The 19,591-nt window shown below is 45.6% G+C and overlaps 5 protein-coding genes across 5 annotated transcripts; 4 read left to right on the forward strand and 1 right to left on the reverse strand.

Annotated features, from left to right (window-relative positions):
• Positions 1–1,529: 1,529 nt before the first annotated feature.
• On the forward strand, positions 1,530–2,312 carry H6S33_010068 (uncharacterized protein; the record flags this gene model as incomplete). Its single annotated transcript, XM_044841412.1, has 4 exons — positions 1,530–1,558; positions 1,615–1,790; positions 1,849–2,190; positions 2,254–2,312. The coding sequence occupies 4 exons, from the start codon at positions 1,530–1,532 to the stop codon at positions 2,310–2,312; spliced, it is 606 nt and encodes a 201-aa protein (XP_044697211.1).
• Positions 2,313–4,055: 1,743 nt separating this feature from the next.
• Positions 4,056–4,736, forward strand: H6S33_010069 (uncharacterized protein; the record flags this gene model as incomplete). Its single annotated transcript, XM_044841414.1, has 2 exons — positions 4,056–4,139; positions 4,197–4,736. 2 exons carry the CDS (start codon positions 4,056–4,058, stop codon positions 4,734–4,736), a joined length of 624 nt encoding a protein of 207 aa, XP_044697212.1.
• Positions 4,737–7,298: 2,562 nt separating this feature from the next.
• H6S33_010070 (uncharacterized protein) lies at positions 7,299–10,523 on the forward strand (the record flags this gene model as incomplete). Its single annotated transcript, XM_044841415.1, has 2 exons — positions 7,299–7,624; positions 7,679–10,523. 2 exons carry the CDS (start codon positions 7,299–7,301, stop codon positions 10,521–10,523), a joined length of 3,171 nt encoding a protein of 1,056 aa, XP_044697213.1.
• A 1,464-nt stretch (positions 10,524–11,987) lies between these two features.
• On the forward strand, positions 11,988–12,722 carry H6S33_010071 (uncharacterized protein; the record flags this gene model as incomplete). The annotated part of the gene is made up of 3 exons (XM_044841416.1): positions 11,988–12,385; positions 12,471–12,545; positions 12,605–12,722. The coding sequence occupies 3 exons, from the start codon at positions 11,988–11,990 to the stop codon at positions 12,720–12,722; spliced, it is 591 nt and encodes a 196-aa protein (XP_044697214.1).
• Positions 12,723–15,602: 2,880 nt separating this feature from the next.
• Positions 15,603–15,875, reverse strand: H6S33_010072 (uncharacterized protein; the record flags this gene model as incomplete). The annotated part of the gene is made up of 1 exon (XM_044841417.1): positions 15,603–15,875. The coding sequence occupies one exon, from the start codon at positions 15,873–15,875 to the stop codon at positions 15,603–15,605; it is 273 nt and encodes a 90-aa protein (XP_044697215.1).
• Between the last annotated feature and the right edge of the window lie 3,716 nt (positions 15,876–19,591).

The following is a 19,591-nucleotide window of genomic DNA, read 5'->3' on the forward strand; positions in this document are numbered from 1 at the left end:
TTGACTGCTGACTAACCCTATTTGTAGTCCACTCCATAGATAACTGCAATGATATATCATATCATGCATCGACCGTAGCCGTTGATCGCGGGGCATTTTAGATTTACTTAGTAGTGATGATAGAACTGTATTAGCGTTATTATTTGATGCCTCGCTCTGCACCGCTTTGCAGTCAGTCTGTGTCGCTGCATGATTTCACGCCTCGATTCTTCTATTGAAACGCCAAGGAAACATATCAAGAACAGGATCGGGCTATGGTTCCAACTCCTCTGAATCAACCGAGTCACAAAAGCTCAAGTGCCGTCTCCGTAGGTACGCGCACATATATTCTTGGCTTGCTACAGCTAGCTGCAGGACGGCTGTGAATTACGCGATGTCTTGTGTCTAGAGTAGCTTGCAATTGTCTAAGACCGCAGTCCAGTGGCTAGGGTTGGGTGAGCGATAGGGCTGAGCTCATGTCGTCGATACAAAGTTACCGATCTCAACAATTGTCGGGAATGTTTATCTCGGAGAGACCTGCTTCAGTTTAGATTAAATAAGCACCGTAAAGATCAAGATCATCGGGTCCCAAAACCAAAAATAGATTTAACTATGGCGGTGAATTGAGTTGTCAAGTGAAACTTCAAGGATTTCGCCAGTGTGTATTGAATGTAGCTATTGACCATGAGCTGCTTTTAATAGCTAGCTAGGCCGTTAAACTTTCCCCACTTGAAACTGTAAAGTGACGATCAACCCACTCGGATCTCCGTTTGATTGGTAGATGTAATGTAACGTTTTACTTGCAACGTCTCTGAGCTTGGCATGTTTCTTCAAGGATCAACCAGATGTTTGAACCACTCTCTGGCACGTGCGCTGTGAGTCTACCTATCGTACCACGAGGAGACTGCAGCTTTTGAAACACCTGATGCTTTGGTGATTAGAAACTTTAGGCCAACGATCAATTTTGGAAATTGCTATTTGCCACCCAGCAAAACGGTTCCCGCATTTTTCAAAATTGATGGTTGGCCTAAAATTTCTATTATCTACATTCCTATAGAGTACTGCCACCTGAGTAGAATGTTACTCAATTTTTCCATTGAATCGTTACGGTTTCTGGAAGGTATGTAAACTTTGTTCTCGAGGCATAAAATAAGTTAGAAGCTCTCGATTCGGGGATCCGAGACGTCGTTTAGACGCCACTACTCGCCAATCCAAGGTACACAACTGTAAAAACCTGTCGATCATGGTCCCTGAGAAGAATAAGATTCTAGTCTTCAGTGGCTTCATTGTTGGATCCACATTCCTTTCGCCAGATGGAGTAAGTGTCAAGGATGTTCGCGAGGCTGTATTAACGCCAACCCTGCAACCATCTCTCCACTCTATTAATGGACTCAATTCTTTGTTTGGGTTCCCTATATAAATAAGAGGCCGTATTCGAGTCTCTTGGGTCTTTAATTATTTAATCAAATACCAATATTCGTACCTAAAGCATTAGAGTTACCGAACAAACTCATATTTCAACACCTGATCCAAAGAACTCAGAATTCAGAATGAGTAACGCACAAGACACCCTCCAAGCGTATGATCATGATCATTCTTACCTCCCTATTCAACTTGTAACTGATTATGTTATAGCTGGCCGAGTAACCTTGGCATCTTCGAACCATACTGTCGCCACGAAACTCCACTAATTCTCAAACTCCGAGAAAAGAGGCTATCACTCACGGGTGATAGTTTCGAGATCACGACCGTAGACGGTCAAGGATTTCTAAAGGCCAACCCAAGCCTTATCTCCTTTGTTGGGAAGAAAGGTATTGGATTTGTATTTTGACCTAATTAGTTGCGACTCTATTTCTAACAGTACAACAGTTCTGGTTGATCCCGCCAGTGGAAATCCCGTCCTGACGATTACACAAAAGCCCCTCTCACTGCACAAAGAGTTCCAAATTTTCGCGGGAGATTCGGATAGCGAGCAGCTCGTTACCGTTCGTGGGAAGTTCAAGCTCTTTGGATCCCCGGAAATGATGGTACATTTCCGAAATAGGTCAGATGGGAAAGAAATGAAATTGCACATCAAGGGAGAGTTTTTCAGAAGGAACGCGACCATATCATGTGAGGGGCGAACCATAGCCACTATTAAGAATAAGATTTTGAACAGTGGGGAGCTGTTTTTTGATCAGCAGACTTATTTCCTGACTGTCGCACCCCGAGGTAAGTTTTCTCTCGACTTGTGCGTGTACGCTCAACGCTAACGGCTCCTGTTTGTGAACGCAGTGGACTCTGCGATGATGGCGGCAATATGTATCTGCTTAGACGAGAGAAGAGAGAAATAGTTGGATGATTGAAAGGGAACAATGTATAATGACCACACATAATATAGCCACTTTTGGCTTCTTTAAATTTCAAATTTCCAAGTGAAATTGGTGTATCAAGACCGGAAACCCTACGGTTATCAATTATTCTGATAACGCATCTACAGCGAGAGACAAGCTGTATCAGTGTTTTATTAGCTCCTAATATGACTAATTGCTATTGGATATTTCCACTCTTGGAAGGAGAATAGTTAGGTCTTGGCAACTGTTGAATCCGTCCGACTAATTATATAGTAGACAAAAACAGTTAGTCTCTTTGCTTGGAAGAACTGCTCTAGCCATGTTTTGAGGATAATTAAGAATGAACTTTGACTTTGCTGGCAGTGTCTTGTATCTCGTTGTCCACATACATGTATGCATTGCTTGGTTGGTCAGCAATACAGATGCATGTCCAGGTTCTTTCCTTCCCCAGAGAGAAGTATGACAAGCAGGCGAGTGCCTTCTTGCACTGATTTGCCTGTAATAATTCCGAAAGAAGTGCTTTGAGGCAACCGGGTAAACGCTTTTGAACACATCACTACTCTGCATCTAGATATACGAATATCTCTGGGGAGCCGGTGTGAGTCTTTGGCTACCCGTTTCATCATCACTGCCCAGGCAAATGAGAGCCATGGGATTTCAGTTGTAACTTGAATTGCATCCTACACTTTTGCAATTTGAGGCATCTCTAAAGGAGATCTAGATCTGTTCCTCACCGGATGTTGACAGATTACCACCAATCACTTAGATTTCCCCTCAATAGCCTGCATATGTGTACCAACACGCCGCGTTGATATCATTGGCGGGTGAGCCAGTAAAGACGGGAACAACATCCATCATCATTATTCCGACTCGCAGTGAAAATGACGGTGAGTTGGGAGAATTTGAACTCATGTTCGTAGCGAACGAGTTGGAAAAACCCAAGCATGATTCCATCATGTGGAGCCGAGCGGTGATCGATGGAAGGTCCGTTTGCACAAAAAGTGCGGAGACAATACTCAATAGTCACCCCACCTGATTGAGGCAGGCTGCCAAAGTTTCGAGTTTGAGATAAAATATTTTACTTGGCGTCTCCTAGAAGAATCCAGTGGAGGCTCGAAGTATCGATTCATGGTAACACAGGGCCAACATGAACTCCAGTTCAGTAGGCGGATTTAGCAACGCCCGAGCACAGATCTCTGGGCCAAGAGAACTCATTCTTGGCACTCAATGTAGTTTAGTGTGTATAATCAATTCACCCTAGGCGGGTATATACCCGCCTAGAAGATTCAGTTTTTTCAAAAAAATATTTCTCATGAACAGCAGCTAGAAAATATATGCAGATAAGCCGAATGTTATCTAAATAAGCAGATTCGACTACTGCCAACTTAAATGATGTAAAAAAAACTGTGGTCGGTTAAAAAAAAAAGTTTTTATTAGGTGGCGTGGGTTCCTACAAGGAAAAAATTTCACAATCTCTCTCAATAATCCAACCACCTTATCGTCCACCTTTTGAAACAAATCATTTCTACAATTTTTAGTTCTATTAATATGCAATCGGGTGTTCTAGATCTTGCGCAGACACCGTCTCCACTTCTCTCACAAACTACATCCACCCGTCAATTGCAATCTCCATCAACTAATCGCACAAGACTTGAAGAAAATGATCAACTAATTCTGATTCGTCTTTGCGTGTCACATCAATCCGAGTATATAGAAGGCAAGAAGGGAGATTTTTGGGCAAAAATGGCTGTCTTGTTGGATCGTGAAACTGGCAAACGACTACGTGATCCTGCCTCAACAGTGAAGGGTCTTGTCTCGACAAGAAAGGTGAATTATTCATTTCCAACATTGAAGTATAGTAATCTTACTAGAATTTGAATATAGATCAACGTGGAAGCAGAACTTCTACAATCGGGTACCGCTCAAGTCGATACGGAGATTACACAAGCGCTCGATAAATGGATTGAGAGATTGAATTTTTTAGAGAAAGAGAAGTTGGACGCCAGCAAAAGTCAACAAGAAATCAATAAAGAAATGGCGGAAGCGGAACAGCGACGTTCCAATTTACTCGTATCTCAAGGTGCTAAAAGACAAATGGTCGATGAAGAGGAGAAAGGGAATACAATTCAACAAATACGTACTAAGAAATCCAAAGGGGTACAAAGAACGGAAATGCTGGAAAAAGAGATAGAAGCGGGACATGAAGATACAGAAAAGTTGGTTAACGCAGTCATGAATATGGGAAACCAAATGGCGGGAGCAATTCAAGATCTGGCCAACCGGCCCCAAGTGGGGAAGGTAGAGACCGAAGCGTTAGAGAATAGATTGAGTTTGTTGGAAGCCCAGAACGTAAGAAGAGATGACATACTATCTCAAATACTTGGGCATGTATCCAAATTGGCAGAAAGAAATGAAGGAAACTAGTATATTCTTTTATAATCTTTCAGAGGATAATATAATCCCTAAAGGCTGGGGGTGCAACATTGAATTGTGATGTTACTTGACTACCACGGAAACAAGTATGAATATTGGTAAGTAGGACCGCAACATTATAATAAGCTCCCACCGGAGACTTCCCTATTCTCATTCCATTTTTATAAGCTACGAAGCCCCAAAGATTGACAACTTTTCCAAATCCATGCTCAACTGCTATTCTATAGGAAGACATAGCGGCATTATGAAGTTTTTGTTCCAGGGTTAAAGGACGCGCTGCTGATGCTTTATAGGCGCACATAACGGAGTAGGAAAGACTGTAGGCTGGGTCTCCATAGATATAATATCTTTCCGCTGGAGTTAACCTTTGGTAAACCATTCTTAAGATATCTTCGATGCCAGACATCTTCCATACAACCCAATCCCCAAGTTTACCTTCAACGGGGCCAAAAAGAGAAGAAATCAACCCATCCGGTGTCATTATACCCTGCCACTTTAAAGCATGAGCTTTCTTGTACCCGGTATAGAATACTTTCTGATTTTCTTCTGTCTTGCAAATGGTTCGAAGAGTTCCATCAACAAACCCCCATACCCCATCGGGCCCACCAATATCTTTGATACCATTATTGTAGGATCGTAGAGTGTTCAAAGTCAACCTCCTCTCATCCCACCGTAGCTTGACTTTATACCTAGTGTCAAGGTAACAGATAACGGCATTGAAAATATTTGATTGAAAACTCCGGGATTTGCCAAACTGGTGGAAGTGGTCCTTGTATCGAGAAGGTGAGGAAAGTCGGCTCAAAGTGATACACAGAGCTAATTCTGCTGAACAAACGCATCGCGCTGGGTACACAATAGATTGAAGATTAAATTGTTCGAGCATATCGTATATTTCCCTTTTTGTGAACCTAAAGTACTCCTCCGCTACCTCATCTGTCCATGCTTCAAGTGAAAACTCAAAGCGGGTGAATACAATTGATGGTCGATAGCGAGTAGCCTGTTCGATTTCCCTCCTCCTCCTCAGTCTTCTCTGTCTCCGTAATCTTTCACTTATTATTACTGAAACCATTGTTACCGATACAGCAACCGTACTGGAAACAACAATCAAATCCATTTCACTGGCGTTTCCTTCCATGACTGCCGAGCCAAAGGAAATCAGTAACGGAGTGAAACAAACTCCAGTAGCGAGATAATAGAGGGAAACAGTAGAGGGAAACAGACTCCGGAAACGAAACAGCGCAATGAAACGGTGGGAAGAAACGGCGGGAAGAAACGGTGGGAAGAAACGGCGGGATGAAACGGCGGGACGAAACAATTCAGCGAAACGGTTTGAGGAAACGGAACGGCAGGGCGAAATGATGAGATGAAACGGCGGAACGAAACGGCGGGGCGAAACCAAGCAGTAGTGGTGATGCCAAACAGGTATATGTTTTGCCTGAAGTGGCAGCAGGAGCAGCAGCAGCAGAAGAAACGAAACGAAACGGCGATGCGAAACGAGCCTGCACTGGTGATGATGGAAAGGTTGTGAACTTTGATGGCAATAGCTTATAGCTTGTGAATAACTTAAAGCTTGTGAATAACTTGAGGGATCTATGATAAAATTAGTGTCTCTAGTTGTCAAATAGTAGGGCTCACTCACAGGTCTTGGGTGTTGGCGATGGAGTGATGTCAGGCCTAGAAGTCAGTTTTGCTAAATCCCCATTTTGTGCTTTGTCACGGCCCGAACAATTTGTTGCCCAAGCGATCCATGCTCGGGCGTTGCTAAATCCGCCTAGTAGCAAGAACATTCTGGAAGGGCTGGGAGTAGTAACGGGGGGTGATTAGAGTGCGGGGATTGGATGGCGCCAGCGTGTTTTACTCGCGATTTCTCCGATCTACTTCGCCCACCAAGACATGAAGAGCAAACGAAATAGCCTTTCTTGCCTGCCCGTCCCTGCCCGCCTGTCTCTCACCTCATGGTCCTCCAGGAAATGTAAGGGAAAGCCCTGTAGCAAACAGTTAGAAGAAGAAGTAAGGAGGGATAAATAAATAAAAAAAAAGGCACCAATTGCTAAGACTCAAGAGCTCATACGCACTGCCGTGTAGACTCGGAGGCTGAGTAAGTGATGGATGGCTCTATCCATCTAATCCATCTATCTCTATCTCTCTCTACTTTTCGAAAGATCGACCTATCCCTTGTGTCTGTGTCACGTCACTGGTCCACAGCAGACAGAGAGACAGACAGCAGCCAGATAGAAAAGAAGGCCACTGGACTGACTTCTAGTACATACACGGTAGCCGACGTCACCGAAGGCGACGCTTGTTTCCGCATCGTCTACTCTTCCCCTCCTCTCTCTTCCAACCTACTACCTACCTCTCTCACTCTTTCCCTCAATCACAAACTCTCAAACGCATCTCACTCATTTATTCATTCACTCATCCAGAGCCCCTCCCCCTCCCATCATATCATCATCTTTCCACACCCCACACCACACCCACATACAACTAAATTAAGGCCCTAGTTTTCGTCCCAGCTCCGTTTCGTCCAGGTCGGCTCGGCTTCAGCCAGCTACGATGTCGTCTCATGCTCATCCCTTTGGACGCTACCCCGCGTCCTCTTCCGCCCCGCCGCCCCGACAGAATCCGTATCACCCGGGGCCGTACCCTCCTCAATCTTCATCCTATGTTCCACCCCCACCCCCGCCTCCGCCTACCCCTCCTGTGAACTTCAATCAGTCCTCTCAGTATCCACCACCTCCTCAAGATGACCTGCACTCTGTTGCCTCTAGTCCTGGATATAGAAGGGAGCCGAGGGTCTTCGACCGTCTAAACGTTCGTCGCCAGCCCTCTGTACATCATCCACCTCCACACAATCCGCCACCTATCCAGACCTCAACAACGTCAGGTGTTCCATCGGGTTACCCCCAACAACCAAAAAGTGCTGACCCTTATAGCCAACAAAGAGGCCAGTATCAACAAAATTATCGTCCTATATCACTGTCATCGGGGTCATCAGTCTCTTCCTCGGTTTCTTCAAACTCCTCGCATTCGTCTACATCGCGGCGCCAGCAACAGGGCCTGCCGGATATATCTCGTTTGCGGTTTGAAGAACCGCAACAGCAGCGTCGTTCTTCGGGTCGTAAGAGAAATAATGGGCCAAAGCGCATTGGGGTCCCACAAAGGCCCCCAGGATATAAATCACCTAGCGTGGAGAGCGTTCCCTCTTCACCAGCTTCCTTTGCAACTCTTTCCCCGGATTCTAAGCATGTGCTTGATGAGGATGAGGGCTACTTTTCTACTCTCTCCGCTGAGGTTAAGGCCCGGTTGAGGAACGAGCCTCTGCCAGATGATTACAAGCCGGAGCCGATACCTGAACAAGCTCCACCCCCGAAAGATTCAAAGCCCATAAATAAGGCAACCGAGTTCATCAAACCAACTCTTGTGAAGTCGGATTCATGGAGAAATCATCCCCTCCAGTATTTTGAACATTCGGACTCAAGCTCAGAGCCAGATTCGCCTGGAAATGAAACATCCACTAGAAAATCAAGGCCCTATGCAATCAGTAACAATTCACCACCTCCGCCAGCCGTCCCTCCAATAGTACGGCAGCCAAGACCATACTCCATTATATCTGATACTTCTGAGCCAGTAATTCCAGAACCTAGGGCACCTCAAGAACATAGGGCATCTCAAGACTCTCGGGCACCTCCAGAACACAGGGCATCTCAAGACTCTAGGGCACCTCTAGAATATAGGGCACCCCAAGAATCTAGGGCACCCCCAGAACATAGGGCACCCCAAGAATCTAGGGCGCCTCCAGAACATAGGGTACCTCAAGAACCTAGAGTACCTCCGGAACCTAGGGCGCCCCGTCCATATGCTTTGAAATCAGAAACTCCGAAACCAGAACCCACGCCCCCAGCGGCGCGTGAGCCAAGGCCATATACTCATTCACCCAATCCTCAAACAAGATACCAGCCCCCACCATTGGAGTCACAAGCACCTCCACGTCCAAGCCCTCAACCACGTTTCCGACAGACACCGCCTCCACCGTCTCCCGTCCAGCAAACACAGCTACGTCCACCGCCAAAGAGGGATCCCGCTCCTCCTATTGAGCTACTTCCGACATGCCCCAAAAAGACACTTGTCCACTGGAATAGGTGGTTCCAGATACCCTCAATTCCAAACTTTGATATCTGTATAAGTTGCTACTATATACATATACACCCATCACCATTCTTTGCTCACTTCATCCCCTCCGATAAACCTTATGGTGAGAACGCCTCATGTCATTTCAACACGGATCGAATATTACAGAAAGTTTGGCCGCACGTATTACAGACGGGCAATTTCAATACCCTCAGAGACTATGCGGCCATGAGATCCACCATACCACCCTGCAATGGCGTTGAAGGCACATCGGTTGGGGGACCATCAGCAAAACGCTGGAAAGTTTATGACGGATCGATACCAAAGTTTCGGTGCTGCGATGCGTGTTACAACGATATCGTACTAGCAACTGCATTTGCAGGCTGCTTTAGTCAGGTTCATGCTGTGCCAGAAGATAAAGTATGGACATGTGATCTGGCAATCCCGTTCATCGCTGGGGGCATGCTTCAACTTTCAAAGTATCAGGATCAGACCGGGCAAGATCAATGGGATGAATTTCGGAATATCGCCCTATATCGTCTCAATGAAGTTTCCCCTTGCCCTGGTAAAACGCCAGTCAAGAGCTCCGGCAAAAACTGGTGGGTTCCGAAGGATCCTATTCCAGGACTCACTGTTTGCGATGCTTGCTATTGCGATGATATTGTGCCACACTTTAAAGACCAATTTATTCAAGCCGTTATACCTGCAGCTCAATCATCGCAGCTCCTCACCTGTGCAATGTCAAACTTCAATATCAAAGGGCCTTGGGCTCTTGCCGTCGAAAGAGGGCAATATGCGGTTTGGTGGGAAGCGGCCCGCGCTGTCTTCGATCTTCCGCCTTGTACGGCGAAGGGATTCCCAGATCATGCTGTAGGGGGGGAGTGGTATACGCTTCAGCATCATGACCCCTGCCTCGAAAACTTCAAGTGCTGCCGAACCTGCTATTTCACCTTAATCAGACCGCTCAACCTAGCCCAATACTTCCAACACGTGATATATGTGAACAACTCAGACCCTTCCAGTCCCAGCTACAACTCTTCGGTCGTGCGGGTCTGCAGCTTAACCCCAGAGAGTCCACGATTCCTCCCATTACTAGAAAAGCTTGGGGAGGCTGCGAACTGGAAAGACTTTGGTCTCTTTCTTTCTTACATCATCCCCCGCGCTGCGATCCCACCCTGTCAGCCAGGAAAGTTCCTGGCGCGAGCCAAGTGGTACGGAACAGACGATTTCGTGGTTTGCGAGGAATGTTGGTTTGAACACGTTCGGGAAAGTCCATTGGCCCATTTTATGACAGTACACGCCCGTTTTTCTCCGGAGCCTCAAGCTTGCGATCTTTACTCTCCAAGGATGAAGAAGATATGGGAGGAGGCTTGCCATATGCGAGATTTGCATCATTTTGTGAATGCAGCTGTTGAGAGAGGAAAAATCTATTGTGATATCCTGGAAAGGTCCAAGGAGATCAATGACCTTATTGCGGCGAGGAAGAGAGTGGGCGGTCCTCGTTATCCTAACGCTATGGTACGAGTGGGCGAGGATGGGCAATCATACGGAGGTTCATCTAGGCATGATAATAATGGAGTGGATGCTGTTACAGCTGACCTCTATAAAAGACTCGATTCGTTGCAAAAAGAGTGGAAATCTGTGGAGTAGGGGACGAGGTTTCTTTCCTTCCGTATTTGCTACTTCTTTCTTTTGATTATTTGTTGCACAAGCTCTTTTTGCGCTTTGATGTTGGTGTTTATTTGTTGGAAGAAGCAAAATGTATTTCCTGTGATGGTATTTTTGGGCCTGATATCCTTTGCTTTTGAATTTGGCTACACCTCCTGCAGAGTTTTTTGTTATTTGTTTGATGGCGATATGATGAACGCTTATTTTGTTGTACCGGATCTCTTTCCTGATTTCTGTCCTTATGTTCTTTTCCAACGAAGGGTTTCCTCCAAAAAGCCTGCCGTGTATACGAGATTTTCAAGGTGGGGCTCGAATTGTTTAAGGTTTTGCAGGGTTTCTTTCAGTAATTTCACGGGGGTTATTTCTTAAATCTTTTTCTTTCATTTTACAATAGGTAATCGGCTGGGACAGGTTGTTGTGGTTGGAGTATGGATATCAAAGCTTGAAGGGGTTTTGTTCTTTTTTTTTTTTTACTTTTTTTTCTTTTCGGACAGGAAAAGTTGTGGTTGGGGTGGTTTCCATCAAACCCTGCCATGAAAAAGTTTCTGGGATCAGTCATATAGAGGTCTCGTACAATCAATCGCACTGTCTAAACGTTTCGGGACAAATTCTTCTCGTGATAATGGATGATATGTAACTCCTAGAACTGGTAACTCGAGATTGTTGCTAGCTTTGCTCTTGGCCCGTTGATCCCGAGTATTTACTATTCCACGTAGAGATGTGGAGAGAACGGTTTGTACTCGTTGAGCTAGGAGATTATCATCTCTAGAAGCTTGGGCCATTCCGCGGATAGTGTAGAGAAACTCATCAAAACCCCGGTAAAGATAAGCTCAATATCAAAATGAAATGTACCCACCGAAAAACTCTATCTGGTCAAGTCATCCCGTATCATAAAGGATCCTCATAAAGCCCATCCGGAAAATAGTCAATGCTTTCTTTTAAACAAGCCTTAAGAGAGAAATAATATTGTCTGTTATTACGGACTATCCTTGGCCATGAATTAAACAAAAAAAGACTATCCTTGGCCTGGCTCGAGTGACTGTAAATGTTTCGGGCGCACAGACCCCCACCAAACGGAAACGGACGTGCGCTACATGACCCCTCTGCTCTAGCCTCTAGGGCCTGGCTGGGCACGTTCAGTCGAAGTCTCAGCTCAGCATCTTTCGCTCGCTACAGCAGCGAGTAAGAAAATGCATTCGCGAAACTCCCCCAAAAGCCTGTGGACACGGATCAGGATGACGTGGGTCACGTGCGCGACGTCAGTACTCCATGATGGATGGGTGATACATGTACCTACTTAAGTGCCCCAGCAGCGGAGACAGCCCCTACCTACTCTAGAGCTTTAATTTCACTCCGTTCCTCAAGATTTCTCTGTGATTGTAACGGGCTTCTTGTGTCGGCTCCAATCAGCTGTTTACCTTCGATACTCACTCCCCACATAAAACCATGCCCAAGGCCGCACCGAAACCACTAGTTAACCCAGTAGTGGACGCCGCAGCTCCCTACCCGCACGCCGCCGAGTTCACCGCGGTGGCAACCGCGCCCAAGACAAAAACCAAAACTGCCAGGCCAGCTGCTGATGATTCTTCGTCCACAGAGGACCCTCTCATCTTCCTGACGGCGGTGCAGCTGCCCGGCGAGGAAGAAGACGAGGTGCCCATCTATGACTCGTGCGACGAAATCCGGAGGAAGATAAGGGCCTTCTTTCGCGATCCAAAGTACGCAAAGGTCACCCAGAAGAGATTTAGAGAGGAGATTGGAAACGTGAACTCGAACAGTTATCGGAGGTTCATGGAGAAGAAGGGCGAAGGGTCCGGGGCGGAGAATGGAACCTTTACGGGAGCGTAAGTTTTTGTTGTCGCCCTTGTTGACCATACTTTCATGTGCTCTGGGGTTTGGAAAGGTTGCTGAGTGGTGGGGTGCGGGTAGGTATATCTTTTTCGAGAAGAAGAGGATTTATGAGAACAAGCCGAAGGGGAAGAAAAGAATCGAGAGTGAGCAGGAGTAAGTTCTACTATTCTCCAAAATTTTAACTTGATGGGCTTTCTGATTATCCGCTATAGCTATCCCCTCGGCCGTCCTCTGGAGGACGATAACCGTGGACGGAAGTGGATCTGCTCGGCCGAGCTGGGGCCGCCCACAAAAAAGGAAGCCAGAATGGCTATTGCCAGGAGAATGTAGACATCTCTGGCATTCGTAGTTGTATTAATGTCGTAGTTGACTTTGGCTTTTGACCTCTCCCTTCTTGTCGGCTTGGGTATGAATTATGTATAATCGGACCAACATGCAAAACAAAACAATCTTTTTTCTTTTATTCGTTGGCAGTGTGATACATCTGAATTGCTCGCTTAAGCTGTTGGAGTGATTATATTCGATGACTGACAACTACACCGCCTTTGGTCAGCCCACATAATGTTTCAATCAATTAATCCGATGCGGTTTCATCGAGTAAAGGTAAACATCGCAACAGGCGGTGCGTTAGGTATACATACATACAATACTGTATTCATGTAGATAGGTCCGTATCCTGATCTTATCCCTTTGTTGGTGATCGGTCCGTTTCGCTGTTTCCTAGAATTATGTGTTCGGCTTTTGAACTAGCCAGCAGGCGTGAGGAGATGAGTTGAGGCCTAAGATCAATCTGAAAAAGATAGATAGGATTGAGCGGCCTGTTCCGAATCTATGGCGGAAATGTAACTCGGGTCACTCACTCCCTTCGACGAAAGCAGCACACCTCTAGGTGTATCCTCTGTTTCAATTTTTTCATTTTTCCCTTGAGTGGATAGTGGAGGAGGGGAAGGGGTCTTTCGGGTATGATGCGAGGTCCTCTTGGTGTCGGGCTAAGGCTACATTACACTATCTGCCCAAATCCAGGCTCCATCGCCCCGTATCCGGGTTCCTATTTTCTCACAATTCAAGTTCTTTATAATCTTGAAAGACGCAACGTGTCCGGGTTTCGGGGATACAATCACAGGCGGCATTATGGATTGAGCGTGGGAGGAAGAGCACCGGAGTGCAAATCGCAATATTAACTCGTCCTGCTGCAAGAGAACATTACCTCCCATGAAAGCGCATATGCAAGAGAAAGTATATATCAGGCGATGGGCCGCTATTTTTTTTAGAGTTCTGGGAATAAATTATGTTAGATATTATGAACTTAGGTCTATGAGAACAAAGAATCCCGTACCCTCGACCGAGTGACTGCGTATGACGTCTACGTACGTATGTGGAAGGGTTACATACACTCATGAAGTATCACTCGATGGGAACTCACGTGTCAAACGAACGGTAATTTGCGAAACGGTAAGGTGTTTTTGAGTTAAGCGAGAAGGTCAGCCCGTTCAAGAACTGATAGGTTTATTTAGAAGTAAGTAACTACTGCAGAGAAATGCAATATCGTCTCTTAGGGGCTCGTCCAACATTCTATACAAAATAAACTCAGTGATTAGTTTCCAACAAGACGTACATATCGATGAAGGGCATAGGACAAGACACATACTCCATTGGCAATAGCCGTCTTACAAACCCGGTCTCAAAATCACAAAACTTAGATCTCGAGCTGTTTAAGTCGAGTTAATTCATAAGACGTCTCTGCTCCTGGAGGGAGAGGTCTCGTTCCTCGACCGTTGCAATTGGCGTATGCGACTAGGAGAACACTAGTCTACTATTATAATATAATTTAAAGGAATATGAACTTTTATAGATTATAGATAATTAACTTATTCTAGGCCTGGGAAAATCTCCTTGAGGTAATGGTGTAATGTACCCATTTCTATTAAGTAATAGGATAACAATCGCCATTAATATTCTCCTATGTATTGTAAAGCTCTGTATGTGTAAGTAGACAGCGGAGGTAGAGATCTGTAACGATCTAGTTCCTAAGCCGGGGCTTTTGTATATAATTAATGAAGTAATTAATTAATTAAATCAAGCCCGGGGGCTTGCATGCCTACCATCGCGAATGCAGGCCGCAAAAGCTGTACATTATAATGTGCATCGAAATTTCAAACTGCTGTTTGACATTATACTACCCTCCACAGGGATACTGAGACCTCGAACAGACTTCAGTTTCGAGCGTAGGCGCGCGGTAACACAATTTTTCTAAATTTACCGATCTAGTTGTATGATGTTCGTTTAGATCTTGAAAGGGCACCCCATTCGATGTCTGAGGCTTATAAAATTAATGAATTATCAATCAATCAATCGATGTCTGAGGCTTGGCCTTCGAACCTAAACATGAATTAGCTAGAATTATGATAACGGTTTCCAAATTACACATCCTCCGGAATAAACCAATCGAATCTATCTATTTATGAGTTCGCTTTGGGAATAGAATCTTTGTTTCTCACTCGCATCTTACGAGCTAGTCAATTTAGAGACTGCCTTATAGGTTTTTGTTTGAATAAAGCTGCTAACAATGATCATGACTGCCGATTTATTATAGCTATAACGGGCCCAGAGCATCGTAGACTATGGATATACACTCGTTTACCATACGATAAGCCAACTCGTGAGTAATGTGGTCCACGAGGACGAGCGTCCTTGTGTAGTTGCCCCGAGGATATGTCCTCAATGACAAACGAGGACAGTGGTCCAAAAGGACAAGGAACCTCGAGGACAATGACTGTCCTTGCCTCGAGGACTTCCAAGGACAATTCTTGGTTATAATACACACATAATATGTACTAATGGAATCAGGTCATTAATAAAATATACCTTTCATTTAAGACTTGCTCTACCGGGTCGTTTTTGATCGTCGTCGAGGCTCCTCGAGGTACCTCGAGGACAACAGTGGTGATCTCCAGGACAGACAAGGACAGAGGTCAACAAGGACGGGATAACTCGAGGAAACACCCCAACCTCGTCTCGAGCTTCCTCGTGGACCACACTGCTCGTGAGTAGATATTAGATTGGTCGCTTGGGACTACGAGTGATATTTCATGATCCTAACTAGTATTCTTTGGAGGCCATAAATGTAAAGGCATCTCTGTTATTGTAGGGCCCCAAAAGGACTGGCGTGGGTGATATGCGTTGTCTAGCAGAGAAACGTTTAGTAGGTCATTAGTGGTTTGCGTAGGACGTGAAAGCTGAACCATCGAAATTCGGTGACGACAATATTCGTATTTTCCTAACGTTCTTAAACCGGGCCGCGTCCACATATAAGTATAAGGCGCAGAGGATTGCGCAGGAGGTTTGGGCAAGTGATAAGTTTGTGAAAGTCTCCCAAAAGTCTCCGATCTGAGCCATAACAAGGTAGGTCTCAATGGAAGCCGCGAGGGTACCGGTAAGGAGAGCTTTGAGAGCTTGAGTATTCACAACCACGAACTCTGCCATGTTGAATGTCCGAGTAAAGAACATATCTATGGGGAAAGGAGAGAAGGTTCTAGCTGTTACCCCCCCCTGACTGGGGCCCGGAGGATAATCTTGACAGAAATAATAATCCCTCGTTGTTGAATCTTCCTATTAGTAAATACCTTACTATGATAGGCTACTAGGGAGATTTAGTAATGTGTGATTATCGGGTGGGGTTCTACTATAGGAGGAGGAAAGATGTCGGGACCACAACCGATAGGATAGGCTATTGGGCACTGAGTCGGTCTTTGGGAAAAGAACGGGACGGTGAAAATTATTATAGAAGTAAAAAATTGAAAAAGATATTCTTTTAGCTAATGGGCAAATAGAGGGTATTTACTAAGTGTCATTTTTGACAATTGACACTTCGAAATTGACGGTTGCAAAATGCAAAATTGACGCTTCCCCTCCAGAAGGATATGAAATGCGCAAGCCGCAAAATGACACTTGTGGTTGCCGCTTTGGAGAGTGGTGAAGCGCCAATTGTCAGAATTGAGGGTTAGTAAATAGGCTCTAATACTTTGATGATAGAAAAGTTTTCCAAATTCGTGAGATATAAAGGGCAGATTATGAGACAGACAGAATTTTATTAGTAGAGATACCTGTCTTTTTCTCGGTCCTCTTCTCTGACAATTTAAGTCTACAAAATTCTACGTCTTCTTCCTTGGTGCCGTAGCACCACTGTGGCCACACGCTCCCATCTCCAAGTACAATGTCCCTCTCTCCCTATACCGTAAAGCAATGAAAATTCCACCAGACTCCCCCCCCCCCTCCACAATTACTTTCTGACTAAGAATATCAAATACAGAATCAAAGAAGAAAAAACTGTAACGGGGGTCTCTTCTAAGAGAAAATAGAATAAGATAGAATAGAGACGGCCGTGCAAGATAGACAATCAGGTTGCAGATTATTCAAAGATATTATTGCTAGAACTCAATAATCTTTAAGGGCTCTGTGTAACGGTGCCATTTCAACTGTCTGGTGTATGAGTACACACAGGGCCCGGTTACATGCTGAGAGTTATTGTTAGAAGCCAGTTGCACAGTGATATGCAAGTACCGGCAGTGTGGTTAGCTACCAGCTGTCAGAGTAACTACATTCCGGGCGCTAGGAAGGGGATCTATTCACGGGAGCAATGACTGACGAGTCTATGTCTCGCCAGTGATTAGAAGACTGGCCAGAGTGAAGCTCTGATTGCCCGGTGATTCTCTGTTTCCTCTAAGCATTGTGAGTCAGCCGAAGGGCAGGGACTATACTAGGGAAGTCTATAATAAGTGAAAGCTCTACAGCAATGATTAAGCTTACATCTGAGCGGCAGCTCATTCATGCAGGCCCCGGTTGTGTGGCAACCAAGGCTGCAGGTGTTACAAAGGCTTTGACTAAGGGTGGTTGCCTTGGGTATCGGAAACACCTGCTGACGCTTAGAGAAAAGCGGGGTAGCGGTGGTATTGTTTCCGGCACCGAGGAAAGGTTTCACCGGAACTTAGTAAGGAGTTAGGAGCAGAGAATTGAGGCCTTCGGAGTATAAGTACTCAGGCTCATTCTCGCCCTTCAGTCCTGTTCTCTCCACTCTTCATCAGAAAAAAAAATCAAGTTCTTATCGGTAGCAGAGCCCTTAAAGATTATTGAGTTCTAGCGATAGTATCTTTGAATAATCTGCAACCTGATTGTCTATCTTGCACGGCCATCTCTATTCTATTTTATTCTATTTTCTCTTAGAAGAGACCCCCGTTACACTCTGCTACCGATAAGAACTTGATATTTCTTTCTGATGAAGACTCCAGAGAATAGCACTAAAGGGCGAGAATGAACCTGAGTACTTATACTCCGAAGGCCTCTATTCTCTGCTCCTAACTCCTTACTAAGTTCCGGTGAAGCCTTTCCTCGGTGCCGGAACAATACCACCGCTACCCCGCTTTTCTCTAAGCGTCAGCAGGTGTTTCCGATACCCAAGGCAACCACCTTTAGTCAAAACCTTTGTAACACCTGCAGCCTTGGTTGCCACACAACCGAGGGCCAGCATGAATGAGATGCCACTCAGGTGTAAGCTTAATCATTGCTGTAGAGCTTTCGCTTATTGTAGACTTCCCTAGCATAGTCCCTGCCCTTCGGCGGACTCACAATGCTTAGAGGATACAGAGGATCACCGGGCAATCAGAGCTTCACTCTGGCCTGTCTTCTAGTCACTGGCGAGGCATAGACTCGTCAGTCATTGCTCCCGTGAATAGATCCCCTTCCTAGCGCCCGGAATGTAGTTACTCTAACAGCTGGTAGCTAACCACACTGCCGGTACTTGCATATCACCGTGCAACTGGCATCTAACAATAACTCTCAGCATGTAACCGGGCCCTGTGTGTACTCATACACCAGACAGTTGAAATGGCGCCGTTACACTACTCCCCTCTTCCACGATCTTGGTCTCTAAGATCTATAACCATTCTATTACCATCCATTCTATATGACAAGAAATTCCGTGATATGCAAGGAATGAAAACCTAAAGGAAAAAACTACACCGCAATGATCCACTTGTCTTTGGGTTTCTTAGGATACCTCATGTGGAAATCCCGAAGGGCTTCTTCAGCACTCTTCTTGAGGTGCTCCCAAGGTTCACAGGTAGCATCCTCGTTCTCATAACCTTCCCACAGCACTAGGTATTCCACTCATCTCCTTTTCTTATTGACCCGGCTATCAGCTACCTCTCAGACAACCCAGTTCTGTTCTCCTTCAATCTCTTCGGGTTCCGGTGGTGGAACTCTTCTCTCAGGATCTACCAGTGCTCTGTAAGGTTCCAGAAGAGAGACATGAAAGACCGGGTGGATTCCCATTTGAGGGGGAAGAGAGAGCTTGTAGGCACGGGTACCAATTGTAACGGTGCCATTTCAACTGTCTGGTGTATGAGTACACACAGGGCCCGGTTACATGCTGAGAGTTATTGTTAGAAGCCAGTTGCACGATGATATGCAAGTACTGGCAGTGTGGTTAGCTACCAGCTGTTAGAGTAACTACATTCCGGGCGCTAGGAAGGGGATCTATTCACGGGAGCAATGACTGACGAGTCTATGCCTCGCCAGTGACTAGAAGACCGGCCAGAGTGAAGCTCTGATTGCCCGGTGATCCTCTGTATCCTCTAAAGCATTGTGAGTCCGCCGAAGGGCAGGGACTATGCTAGGGAGGTCTACAATAAGCGAAAGCTCTACAGCAATGTTTAAGCTTACACCTGAGTGGCAGCTCATTCATGCAGGCCCTCGGTTGTGTGGCAACCAAGGCTGCAGGTGTTACAAAGGCTTTGACTAAGGGTGGTTGCCTTGAGTATTGGAAACACCTGCTGACGCTTAGAGAAAATCGGGGTAGCAGTGGTATTGTTTCCGGCACCGAGGAAAGGCTTCACCGGAACTTAGTAAGGAGTTAGGAGCAGAGAATAGAGGCCTTCGGAGTATAAGTACTCAGGTTCATTCCCGCCCTTCAGTCCTATTCTCTCCAGTCTGGATCAGAAAGAAAAACTAAGTTCTTATCGGTAGCAGAGCCCTTAAAGATTATTGAGTTCTAGCGATAGTATCTTTGAATAATCTGCAACCTGATTGTCTATCTTGCACGGCCGTCTCTATTCTATCCGATTCTGTTTCTCTTAGAAAGGACCCCCGTTACAGATAATCTTTAAGGCTCAAGTCACCTTCAGATTATTCTTCCTCTATACAAA

Source organism: Morchella sextelata (assembly GCF_020137385.1).
Source record: "Morchella sextelata strain SCLS chromosome Unknown scls_4, whole genome shotgun sequence".
NCBI lineage: Eukaryota > Fungi > Ascomycota > Pezizomycetes > Pezizales > Morchellaceae > Morchella > Morchella sextelata.